General features: G+C 40.3%; 1 protein-coding gene across 5 annotated transcripts in view; it reads left to right on the top strand.

Moving 5' to 3' along the window:
- Positions 1 to 3,134, top strand: part of GOLGA4 (golgin A4) — a 56,993-nt gene extending 53,859 nt beyond the window's left edge. For 4 of the 5 annotated variants that reach the window (XM_081165076.1, XM_081165077.1, XM_081165074.1 and 1 more), the window contains 2 exons: positions 623 to 688; positions 2,418 to 3,134. In XM_081165076.1, coding sequence (XP_081021202.1) covers positions 623 to 652 — 30 coding nt within the window. In that variant the 3' untranslated portion in view covers positions 653 to 688; positions 2,418 to 3,134. The remainder of the gene's footprint in view (positions 1 to 622; positions 689 to 2,417) is intronic. The other variant, XM_081165075.1, reaches the window with a different exon arrangement.
- Positions 3,135 to 13,792: the final 10,658 nt, after the last annotated feature.

Below are 13,792 nucleotides of genomic sequence, written 5' to 3'. Positions count from 1 at the left end.
ACTAGCTGCTCCTGGTTGCAAACTTTGCGCCAGGATGCGAACAGAAATCGTGCACCCAGCAGGAAGCCCCATTAGCGAAAGCGCGCCTCAGGATAAGAACGGTTTCAGCTAAAGAACGGACCTCCAGATCAAATTAAGTTCGTAACCAGAGGTACCACTGTACCAGGCCCAATATTTCATGTTGTGTCTGTCAAAATAAAGTCACATGTGTTCCTACCCTGGAGTCCTATTTTGATACTAGCAGTTTTAGTAGAAATTAGTAGACCTTTGCCTGAGCCACCTGAAGGAAAAAGTAGCAAGAAACAACAATGAGGCATCCTAGGCTTAAAAGCAAACTTCTGCAGGTTCATGGATTGTGCATGTGCATTGCATGAAGCGGGCAACACTTGGCTCTAGTTTACGCTGGAGCGCAGTGCCAGTGCTTGCTGCCATTGCTGTTTTTACACTTCACCCGTATGTCAAACTCTGTACAGAGCAGAGAAATGGCAAGGCTAATCACTGGCATCTCACTTGCTATGTCCACAAGTTTGACAGTGTGGAAATAGATGTCTAACATGTCTAAACTCACATTGCTTTTATTAACACAGTAACCCACTAAGCTGTTCTTTTCCTGGCTTTGTAGTTCACCTCACCTCGCAGTGGCATCTTCTGAATAAGCCATCCATCAGTGCTTTTAGTTAGCATGTGGGTGAGTGTTGCCTGGTACATACAATATTTGGTTTTGCCTAGTACATACAATGCTTGTTAATAATAGTGAGTGATATCCACTGTTAGTTGTACAGAGTAAACCCACTGAAATCTGTAGACTTAAGTACCGGTACATTCACTAGTATGATAAGCTTTGGCTACCACCCAGTAATAACTAGTCCCTCCCACTAACAAGCATGCCGAACACTTGTTCTTACCGTATTTATTTTGCAAGGCAAGCACTTGTAAAGAGGACTTCTTAATCCCACAACATTTTTTTCTGATCTTGGACCAATTTGAGATTATTTTGAAGAACATGTTTGCAGCTTCACACATCTGATGCATAAGATTAGAACAACATAAGATTATGATACAAGTTGCACTGATTTTTGCTCACTTTACCTTGTGTACTAATTGCTGATATACCGCAGACCAAACTAGATGTAGTATATTGGATTGGATCTCCCGACATTTTTTATTTTATTTTAATAGCAACAGCAGTACCCTGTTGCACGTTTCCAGTGTCATGTTTATTTTGACCTTTATTTGCCTAAATATATTAATGTCAGTTTTCACTTCAATGCTCAAAATGTAATAAGGAATGGAAAACTTAAGTTCCAAGTCACAAAAATCAGTAATAGGTTTATTATTCAAAATTGATTGCACTAGCCTTTCACAACTGTCAGGAAGGGCTAGTCATCCCCTTTTTTTCTAGCTGCCTGTAAATTCTACATCTGTTTTGAAATCTGGCATAGGACTGAAAAAATCAAGTTATGAATTGCTTTGGAAGGAAATCTGAAAATGTGAAGCAAGCTGTCTGCAGAAAGTCCCAGTGCTGTAGAAGTGGGAAGTTTATCCTCTGTATTTTTACATGTTCTACTTTGCGTAGTCCCCCAACTACTGAATTCCCACATAAATCTAAGTTCTTCAGAATTTAAAAAATGATTTAAAGTCAAGCGTACAAAATGTGATTATGCAGAAGTTTGTTTTGGAAATACAAATTTATTTAACTTAGATTACAGAATACAGAAGCCAAGGAACTTGCAGAGGACAAATTATTTTGACCATATATATGCTTCAATATATTTATACTGGGTAGCATGCATGGAAATTACTCAAGATAATATGAAGCTCTTATGAATGAAATGTGATCAGCTACGTTGGCCATTTCAGGGAAGACGAAAACAACAAAACATTAAAATCACCTGTGAGGTCAATGAGCCAAAGGAAAAGCTGTTTCGAAGATATCTCATCCCCACATTATCTGAAATAAAACTGAACTTATAAGGGATACATATGCATATAGTAGTAGTAACAACATCTACAACAACAGGATAGATTAGATAGATAGATAGATAGATAGATAGATAGATAGATAGATGAGTGTGTGTCTTTCTGCATCCACTGTTCTGGATATATTGCTCCATGCCCCATAGTACATTGTGCCTGCTACCTAGCCAAAACCCTTGCAGTCTTTCTGTCATGCCATTGTGCCTTTTCCATTCACTTACTAAGGGGGGGGGAGTGGACTGGATCTGGCTGGTGGGCCAAATGTGTAATATTGAACTGTATTAAGCAACACACACCAGTAAACTACTTTTTTAAACTGTAGGATAGTTGGTTTTTAACTTGCCTCTTAAACTTATTATGTCTTTCTGTATCATAAATTAGTTTGTTACTTTGCTTTTACTTGCACTTTTTTATTTTTTCATATCATCCCTCCCTTCCAGTCCTGGCTGCGATCGTCCTCTTGAAGAACTTGCAACACATGCACTTTGTAGCAGATGGCGCTCCTTTGAAATCTGATCATATCTCCATACTAGCACTATGAATAATGGACAGGAGAAGAACTACTATTCATTGTCCCACGTGGAATGAGCAAAATTAAGAACACTAATCGGTTGTGGGCTGGGCATGAATGTAATCAAACAGTTGTTTTGAAAGATTGTCTTACCCGGTGATGGAGTGCTTATATTGAACACAGTTTTCTATTTTGGTTTAGAATATATTTTAATAAATGTTTTGCCTCACTGCAATACAGATCTCACAGGATCTCTCTGACGAATTAATGGTTTGACTGCCCTATTTATTTTTAACAGTTTTATCGTCTGAAATAATTGTGCAATATACTTTGGGTGGGTAGGAGGCCTTGGTGATGTTCTTGGTAAATTAAACCTGTTTCGACTTTTTCCCCTCCCTCACAATTTGATCTGTTGATTGTTTGCTAAAGGCAATTTCTTTCAAGCACTTGCTTTATAACGAATCCAAATTGCAGTACCTCATTTGTTTATTCCTAGCTTTTGTACTTATATTTTGTGGGGAATAAATTTACACTCCTGTAAATTGTAAATAGTTACTACTTCCTTGTATTATAAGCTGATCTCTGACTGTTGGCAGTGCTAATCTTGCAGAGCTGGGAGAGAATAAAACTTCTATTTACTGTACAATGCTGCAGACTGATGTACTTTTTAATAGCAAATATTACTGTCTAATAATTGCTGTGATCTTATTCAATAATATAGGTGAACTATCAACAAAGCCTAATACCCTGCTTCTGAAACATAATTGTAAGCTGGTGGTGCTTTTGGGAGTTCTAAAACTGAGCACGGCCTAACTCAGGAGTCGGAAAACTTTTGCCTTCCAGATGTTGATTAATTACAACTCCCATCAGCCCTCAGCAACATCTGGAGGGCAAAGGTTCCTCCTGCCTGGCCTGATAAGCAGAAAATGCATGATAATGTCATTCACAAGTTCGGTATGTAGCTTCCTGGAATGCAGTTGCAGAGTTCTGCAAAACTCACGGATTCTGGCCAGAAAACCATTTTAAAAGTCAGGTATAAATCTTATGGCAGACATGCACGAATATTTCCCCCCAGAATTCTCATTTTCATCTCACAACAGGCCTAGTAGCTTGCTTTTCATATAAAACAGATTTTCAGCGTGGGATCCATGGACAATTAAGTCACATTGGAATGGATAAGCTGAACTGACATCCATGGTTGAGTCACATGGGAAAGTCAAAACAAACTCATTGGAAGGAAGATGTAAATCCACAAGCAGTGTGGTCTGAAAGAATGTGAAATCATTTATTTTTGCTTAAAAGTAAAGGACCCCTGACAGTTAAGTCCAGTCGTGAACCACTCTGGGGTTGCGGCGCTCATCTCGCTTTACTGGCCAAGGGAGCCAACGTTTGTCCGCAGACAGTTTTTCCAGGTCATGGGGCCATCATGACTAAGCCGCTTCTGGCAAAACCAGAGCAGCGCACGGAAACGCCGTTTACATTCCTGCCGGAGCGGTACCTATTTATCTACTTGCACTTTGATGTGCTTTCGAACTGCTAGGTTGGCAGGAGCAGGGACCGAGCAATGGGAGCTCACCCCATCATGGGGATTCGAACCGCCCACCTTCCGATCAGCAAGCCCTAGGTTCAGTGGTTTAGACCACAGTGCCACCCGCGTCCCTATACATTCTGTCTTACACAAAATTGTTACCACTTTATTTCTGCTTAGGTGATAACAATTTCGTTTAACACAGAATGTTATCTGCATCTTGCATATGGAATCACATTTATTAGATGAATCCATTGACCATAGCAGCATCAAGTATTTAGGCATCATATTTGAGCAGCAGCGATGCTGAACGGGAATAAAAAGTTGATTTTATTTGAGCAATCAAAGTGTGTTAAAGGAACATTCCTACTGAAACTGCTAGTTACAATATCTAAACAGTAGAAGGTTGAGCACAGCTTTAGTTTTTAATATTTAGGGCAATCTCATTGCAAATGTGGAATGAATATAACTTTGGCTTTTCTTCTTGCTCTATCAAATTCTAAATCTTCCAACATTTAGACATTAGTAAAAACTGTCCTGTGAACCTTAGACTTTCTAACTATGGTAATGTACATTGTGTTTTGACATACTGAATCATAGAATCATAGAGTTGGAAGAGACCACAAGGGCCATCGAGTCCAACCCCCTGCCAAGCAGGAAACACCATCAGAGCACTCCTGACATATGGTTGTCAAGCCTCTGCTTAAAGACCTCCAAAGTAGGAGACTCCACCACACTCCTTGGCAGCAAATTCCACTGTCAAACAGCTCTTACTGTCAGGAGGTTCTTCCTAATGTTTAGGTGGAATCTTCTTTCTTGTAGTTTGGATCCATTGCTCCGTGTCCGCTTCTCTGGAGCAGCAGAAAACAACCTTTCTCCCTCCTCTATGTGACATCCTTTTATATATTTGAACATGGCTATCATATCACCCCTTAACCTCCTCTTCTCCAGGCTAAACATGCCCAGCTCCCTTAGAGTCTGAGGTTTTGGAAATTTCAGAGTTTTGTGTTTTTTTAATGGTCTTTAATCTTCAGGAGTTCACAGCATACATACTTCAGACAGTGAGATACACAGAGGGGATGAGCTCCTTTTGCTCTTCTGTTTCCATCAGGCATTCCCATCGCCTTTGTCCATACAAATCCATGTTGCAGAAATCTGAAATTGTGTGGACAGCCATTTATTACAAGCAAAACAAATACCGTATTGGCCCGCATATAAGCCATATTTTTTCCCCAAATTCTGACCGTGAAAAGTTAAAGTGCGGCTTAAATTTGCAACCTTACAAAAATTGGCTTTTACAGTATCGCTGCTGAAACAGACAAATGGTAAAACGGAACAAAAAAAGTTTTTTTGCCGATTTGCAAGCTTGAGACTGTTGTGCAGTTAACCCGTAGGATTTTCTTCTACATTTGCCATTTATGGGTGTGAGTGCCTGCGGAATTGTAGGAATTTAATAGCAATTTGCAGTTTTAGCGATTGTACGGTAACTTTTGCGGGCTTGCAAGATCAAAGGCTTAAATTGGCTTGGAGTTAAAATTCTACCAACCGCAGCGATTTTCAGCCTGTAACCCAATTTTAAGGGGCCGGCTTATATTCAAGTATTCTCCCCCCCCCCTTTCCTCTTGAACTTTAAAGGTGTGGCTTATTTGTGGGTGCGGCTTATATTCAGGCCAATACGGTAATACAAATGTATGTAACTTACACAATTTGATCCTGGTACAAGCTTTTTATTTCCTTTGTGTTGTTTCTAGTTTGCTTTGGCAAAGAGCTTTGTTTCCTTAGAACAAAATGTTCCTATCCCTCTTCAGTAGCATTGCTCAATGAGTTTTTTCTTAAAAGTCCCAGTCCCTGAATGTGTGACCAGTCTTCGTTTGCACACAAGACTTTCTTTTTTTTTTTTTTTATAAAAAATTTTTATTGCGTTTCTTTCCATAGGTGAACAAATTTGTTTGGACAACAATATACAAGAAACATTTTCCATATATATAAAGAAAAGCATAGAAAAAAGAAAAGATCATTATAAAGTTTTTTCGACATCTTTTTGGACCTCCTCGCATCCTCTCAGCATTGCGTTCATCATTCTAACCAATTCAGCAATTTATTATCTTATTTCCGAACTTATTATACCTTTGTATTTATTATGTTACCAATTTCAAAAATTTGTAATTTAATTTTAACACTCTTAATAAACATAATATTTTGTTTCTAGTTTGTCTCATTTTTTTCCATCAATACTTACTTTATCATTTACTTAAAATAAATTGCAGAAGCATAACGTTTCTTAATCGTGCACAATCTTAACACTCAACCAACTTATAATGTTTTTGCAAATAGTCCTTAAATTTTTTCCAATCCTCCTCCATTGTTTCTTCGCTCAGATCTCGAATTCTGCCAGTCATTTCTGCCAACTCCATGTAGTCCATCAGCTGCGTCTGCCAGTCCTCCAGTGTGGGTAAATCTGGTGTCTTCCAGAACTTTGCGATAAGAATCCTAGCTGCTGTGGTTGCATACATAAACAAGATTCTGTCCTTCTTTGGCACCTTCCGGTCCACCATGCCCAGAAGAAAGGCCTCTGGTTTCTTAGAAAAGGTATATCTGAATACCTTTTTCAGCTCATTATGTATCATTTCCCAAAAGGCCTTTACTTTCGGGCAGGTCCACCAGAGGTGAAAGAATGTCCCTTCTGCCTCCTTGCATTTCCAACACTTATTATCAGAAAGATGGTATATTTTAGCCAACTTGACTGGGGTCATGTACCACCGGTATACCATTTTCATAATGTTCTCTTTCAGGGCACTACATGCCGTGAATTTCATACCGGTGTTCCATAACCTTTCCCAGTCCTCAGACATAATGTTGTGTCCTACATCCTGTGCCCATTTTATCATAGCAGATTTAACTGTCTCATCCTGTGTGTTCCATTTAAGCAGCAAGTCATACATCCTCGAAAGTACCTTAGTCTTTGGTTCTAGTAACTCCGTCTCCAGTTTCGATTTCTCCACCTGGAAACCCACTTTTTTGTCCATTTTGAATACCTCTTGAATTTGAGCATAATGTAACCAATCTCGCACCTTACCTTTTAATTTGTCCTGGCTTTGGAGCTTCCAATTGTCTCCAACTCTTTCAATCAGTTCCCAATATTTTGGCCAATAGGCCTCCATATTGGGCTTTTTTTTAGAAATCTTGGCTTCCACAGGTGATAACCACCTCGGGGTCTTGTTTTCTAATAAATCCTTGTACTTCATCCAGACGGCAAAAATTGATTTTCTGACAATATGGTTTTTAAACAATTTATGAACCTTCGCCTTGTCATACCACAAGTATGCATGCCAACCATACACATTATCAAACCCCTCCAGATCTAGGACATCGGTGTTTTCCAACAGGAACCAATCCTTCAACCAGCAGAAGGCTGCAGCTTCATAGTACAACCTTAGGTCCGGCAGGGCAAACCCCCCTCTTTCTTTTGAGTCGGTTAGTATTTTAAATTTTATTCGGGGCTTTTTGCCCTGCCAGACAAACTTAGAAATATCCTTCTGCCATTTTCCAAAACATTCCATTCTGTCCACGACCTGAAGGGTTTGAAATAAGAATAGCATTTTTGGCAAAACACACATCTTTATGGCTGCGATTCGGCCTGACAAGGTAAGTTTCAATCTTGACCAGATATCCAAGTCTTTTTTAATTTCCAGCCAACATTTTTCATAGTTATCTTTGAAAAGGTTTAAATTTTTGGTGGACAAATATACCCCCAGGTATTTCACTTTTTTAACCACACTTAGCTCTGTCTCTTTCTGATACCCCTCTATCTCTGTAGGTGTCAAATTTTTGACCAAAACCTTAGTTTTTTGTTTGTTTAGCTTGAATCCCGCCACCCGACCAAACTCCAAAATAAGTTCCAACACTCTTTTTGTGCTAGATACTGGCTCCTGTACTGTCAAGACTAGGTCATCTGCGAAGGCTTTCAGTTTGTATTGTTTCGCTCCGACCTCTATACCTTGCACCAACTGGTCCTCCCTAATCATATTCAGCAATACCTCCAGAACAGAAATAAATAGCAGAGGGGATAAAGGGCACCCCTGTCGTGTCCCTTTTTCAATTAGAAGTTCATCCGACACCACATTGTTCACTATCAACTTGGCTTTTTGCTCTGAATAAATTGCTTCTAGTCCATTTTCAAACCCCCGTCCCACTCCCATCCCTTTCAAGTTCTTCTTCATAAACATCCAAGAAATGTTGTCAAATGCTTTCTCCGCATCAATAAAGATTAGAGCAGCCCTTGTATTTCTAATTCGCAACAGCTCCAATATATCAATAATGTTCCTGGTATTGTCCGACATGTGTCTACCAGGGAGAAAGCCTGCTTGGTCCTTGTGAATTACTTCATTTAATACATTTTTAAGTCTACTTGCTAAAATGTCTGCAAATATTTTGTAATCCACATTCAGGAGTGAGATGGGACGGTAGTTCTTAAGCTGAGTCTTTTCCCTTTCTGACTTGGGAATCAATGTGATGAATGCTTCTTTCCACGTTTCCGGTGCCTTTCTCCCCTCCATGATCTGGTTACAAACCTCCAACAACGGTTGTATCAAGAAGTCCTTCAAAGTTTTATAATATTTGGAGGTGAGTCCGTCCGGGCCTGGAGATTTGCCCAGCTGCATGTTTTGGATGGCACCTTCAATTTCCTGTTGAGTTATTTTGCTGTTAAGGATTGATCTTTTATCTTGGCTTATTTTAGGTAGTCCATTTGTTTCCAGAAATTGATCCATTTCCGATTCTTTCTGAGGCCCCTGTGCGTAGAGCTCTTTGAAATATCTATGGAAACACTTTCTTATTTCTTCTGGTTTCTGCACTATTTTTCCTTGAATCTCCAAATTTGTAACCGTATTTAACTTTTGTCTTTTTTTCAATTGCCAAGCCAACAACTTTCCACATTTATTTGCTGATTCAAACGATCTCTGCTTCATTTGTTTGATTTTCCACTCAATCTCTTGATTGATCAGTTTCGAATATTGTGCTTGATGAAATTTGATCTCTCTTAACACCTCTTTTGACTTTGGTTTAATTCTCAGTTTTTTCTCTCCTTCACTTATTTTCTCTAGAATTTTTTCTTTTTTTCCATTCCAATATTTTCTTTTTATCGAATTCTGTTGAATCAGAAACCCTCTCATTACAGCTTTACTTGCGTCCCAGATTGTTCTTTTCTCCACCGTAGTGTTCAAATTTATTTCAAAGTAGTCCTTTAATGTTTTTTGGGCCTTCTTCACAATCTCTTGATCTCTTAACAAGGTGTCATTCATTCTCCATCTGAAGGATCCAGTTGGAAAAAGTCTCAGTTCCATTTTTAAGGCATTATGGTCGGAGCAGGTTTTTGGGCAGATTTCCACTTTTCTCGTTTTCGGAGCCAGCCCTCTAGATATCCAAATTTGGTCGATTCGTGTCCATGACAAGTGGGCCTCAGAATAGAAGGTTCCTTCTTTACCCAAGGGGTTCCTTGTCCTCCAAATGTCAATCAAGTCCATATTGTCTGTCATTTCAAAAAAGGTTTTAGGGAGTCTGCCGTCTGTTGTCAAGTTTTGATTTTGGGATTTGTCCATATTTGTAGACACCACCCCATTCATATCTCCCATCACAATGATATTAGCATAGTCCAGATAGTCCATCATTGTCTCATGCAGCTTCTTGTAGAATTCTGATTTTCCATCATTTGGCGCATAAATTCCTAATATCAAAATCTTCTCTCCTTGTGTTTGAATTTCAATTGCGAGAATTCTTCCATGATCATCTTTGAATAAAAATTTTGGCGACAGGTTCTCCTTTGCATAAATTACAACACCTCTTTTTTTAACTTTGTCTGATGAGATAAATTCTTGACCAAGTCTTTTATTGATTAATACTTTCCTGTGGAGCCTAGTCACATGTGTTTCTTGCAAACATATTACATCCAATTGTTCTTTTTTTAGGATATGAAATATCCTTCTCCTTTTTTCCGGAGAATTCCCGCCATTTATGTTCCAACTAAGTAGCTGCAGAGACATCCTGTTTTATTTAAAATGTTCTTAAGATGGGGTGTCTTCCTTTTTCTCAGATCCCGAGGGTGTAGGCGTTGGCCCACTTCCGGGCAGTATTGGTGCTGGTAAACCTGGAAGCCAATCCGCTCCTTTTTGGAGATCTTCTCCGTGGTCGTGAAGGAACTTTTGGTTATCTTCAGGTGTTCTTATTTTAACCTTCCTTTCTTTGTAGGTGAAGGATAATCCCTGTGGAAACTCCCACCTATAGGGAATTGCGTTGTGTCTCAGCAATTTTGCTAATTCTGTATAAGTGGCTCTAAGGTCCAGCAGTTGCCTCGGGATATCTCTGTAAATTTCCACCCTTTTGTCTTGTATTTCAATTGCTTTTTTGAAATGAAGGCCTAGGATCTTGTCTCTCTCTTCCTTTGTTCTTAAAATTATCAAACAGTCTCTGGATCTGTCTTTCCTTACCAGTCTTCCCAGTCTATATGCCGAGACTATCCTGAAATCTGTATCTTCCTTTAAACCCCAGAACTTCGAGAATTCCTGTGTTAAGTATCCAATCAAGTCTCCTTGCTCGAGTTCCGGGATGCCTCTCAATTTGATGTTGCTCTCACGGTTTTTCAGTTCCACCATTGACAGATAGACTTGTTGTTCACCCACCTGTTTGTGCAGGGGCCTAACTTCTCCTTTTATTTCTTCAACCTCTTTTTGTAGAACTCCCACTTTCTGGATTGCTTCTCCAGCTAATTCCCGATTTTCCGCTGTTGCTCCTTGCAATTTCTCTATGGCTTGCGTGTGCTGGGAAACTTGGTCAGTCAATTTTTGAATCGAGGAGGTTGCTTTATCTATCTTCACAGACTGGTCGTCCACCTTCTGGTTCAAACTTGATAATTGCTCCAATATTTGTTTTAATAGTGTGTCTGACCCACCTGCTGCCATATCTTCCTCAGTGGACTTCTCAATTGTTTCCCCTTGTTCTCTATGAGTCACCAGTACAGCTGGAACCGACGAACGGCGTCCTTGGGTCAGCGTTGTTTGCACAAATTGTCTTCTTTCCTTTTCTTTTTCCTTAGCCTCTTTAGTTTCCTTTGCTTTAGATGCTCTTGTTCTCCCTGCACCACTCATTACACATCTGTCAATGTTCAAGGTCAAATTGTCTGTTGTTCCATGGGAAAGGCAAATTCAGAAGTAAACAACCAGTAAGATGGAATTCAAAACAAAAGTCAGTTCCCAGGATTTTATAATCCAAAAGCCCTGTAGGGGGAGTACCACCAGGTTTCAAAGACAAAGAAGGAAGTAATCCGCCATTAAAGTTCCAAATTGTTTCAAAACAGTAGATTCATTAATCCAAAAGTCCCTTCATAAGCTCAAAGTTTCCCAAAGCACCTTTTATAAGTCAACAAAGTTTCATGAAAGGTGCTTGTAACAGTATCCCATTCAGTCTTTTCTGCTCAAATGTAACAGTTACGTTTCAGCAAAGTTTTGCAACTGTTTCCGCAGTTTGACACAGTCTCTCTCACTGGCAGCCCGACAATCTGGCTCTTTAAAAAAGACAGCCCAAAAGAGAAAAAAGATAGGAGGAAAGTCACCATTTACTACTTCTTTTAATCAATGTCCATTTCCACCTTCAGCTCAGTAAAATAAGCATATCTTATAGCACGAAAAAGTTTAAGCTTCCCACAGTCCCGTTTCAAACGCTTCCGTTTTTAAAAGCTTTGCTTTGATCTTGTCAGCAATGTCGGAAGACGGACTTCCCTTTTCTCGTCTCCCGCTTTCAGCCAAATTTACCGAATTTCTTCTGCCAAATTTAAAGCCCCTTTACTCACGGGTATGTTGCTTGCAGTTTAGTGTTGATTTTAGGCAGAAGGATCAGCGCTCATCTGTAACAGCCGCGCGGCTTCGCTTCCGCGGAAAGAGCGATGAACACAAGACTTTCTAAGCCAGCAGCAGCTCTGCCATCCTACCAGATGAGCTGTCCTTGTCAACTGGAGGGGGACATAGCGAATTTCAGAAGCAGGTGTCTAATGTAACTTGTGGGGCGGCTGCTGCTGGTGGACCTTTGAGAACCCAGGAAGTCCTTCCCCCAGATCATCTGCACAATTCTTTGTGTGCACCAAAGGACATTGTTAGGGTAGCAGCACATGAATTATAGTTCCTTTTAAAAAAGTAATTATCCCTCTCTTTGGTTTTTCATGTTTGACCATATATGGAAGAACTCAACCTACAGAAAATTGGCTAATATATAACAACAGACATCACACTCCTCCACACTATGTCAAATGAGTCCTGTTCTTTCCCATCTTGCCTTTTAGGGTTTTTAAAGAGTTGCACCAGTCATCTTTAGATATAGCTAAAAATATACATTTCGAGATTGGAGTTGCCATATACAGTATATGTCACATTACTAGAAATTCCCACACCTGCAGTCTTTTACTCTTGACATCAAACTTTTGTTTTCAGCGTCTTGCACTTAAGAAGCCAAAATCTCTCTCTTTCTTTCTTTCTTTCTTTCTTTCTTTCTTTCTTTCTTTCTTTCTTTCTTTCCCACCCCCCTTGAGAAGTGGGATTTATTTTCATTCCCACAAGATACTAGTGAAGAGTTTTTTGTGTGTTTTTGTTTTTGCCAAATGTTGAAATGAAACTTAGGGCTGCATACAAATAATTTGTGAATAACATTGGAAAGGATTCCCCTCTCCTTCAGCTTGCCTGACGTTAGCCATAAAGGACCAGTGATTTGATTAGTGGACAAATCTAATTGGAACTGAGAGCCTCTTAATTTCTATCCTAATTGGAGATATTGATAAGTGGCCAAGAGTACTGCTGTTGCCATCTTTAAAAAAATAATAATGTGAGTGAGCGTTGATTCTTCACCATGTTATTCTGAAGGGACATTTCTCCCAGCAGATGTAGACTACTACCCAAATCTAGCCTTCAAGTTGACATGTGGGAGAGGGCATCTAACACAAATCCCCCACTTGCTCTTCTGTTATGCATTTTCCTCTACTCAGAGAGTTCAATATATCTTGATACATTTTTTGAGATTATTATGGATTAATCCCTCCTTTACATGTTGCAAGCTGATAGCTAAAGTAGACAGGGAGAGTCATCCTTCCAAGGACTCCATATTGCTCACGGGTCCTCATGTAGTCCAGGAGAAATGACCAATGGGAGGAGCGCAGAGAAAAGACCTGCTATAGTGCATGTGTAACAGCAAAACCAGACACTTTCATCTGCCCCAGCTGCAGTAAAACATGTCTCTCCTGTATTAGACTCCACAGCCACAGCAGGCACTGTAACTCTCAAACGGTTTGACCTTCCCCCAATGGCACACTCTTCCATTGCCTCTTGAGACAGATGCCAACATCCAGCCTCTCTAATAGTAAAGGTAAAGGTACCCCTGCCCGTACGGGCCAGTCGTGTCCGACTCTAGGGTTGTGTGCCCATCTCACTTAAGAGGCCGGGGGCCAGCGCTGTCCGGAGACACTTCCGGGTCACGTGGCCAGCGTGACGAAGCTGCTCTGGTGAGCCGGCACCAGCGCAGCACACAGAAACGCCGTTTACCTTCCCGCTGTAAAGCAGTACCTATTTATCTACTTGCACTTAGGGGTGCTTTCGAACTGCTAGGTGGGCAGGAGCTGGGACTGAAAGACAGGAGCTCACCCCGCCGCAGGGATTCGAACCGCCGACCATGCGATCGGCAAGCCCTAGGCGCTGAGGTTTTACCCACAGCGCCACCCGCGTCCCCAGCCTCTCTAATACTTT

The sequence above is a fragment of the Podarcis bocagei genome (genome assembly GCF_964188305.1).
Source record: "Podarcis bocagei genome assembly, chromosome: 12".
NCBI classification, from domain to species: domain Eukaryota; kingdom Metazoa; phylum Chordata; class Lepidosauria; order Squamata; family Lacertidae; genus Podarcis; species Podarcis bocagei.
Note: the sequence above shows the minus strand (reverse complement) of the source record. Positions and strands in the feature narration are given on the sequence as shown.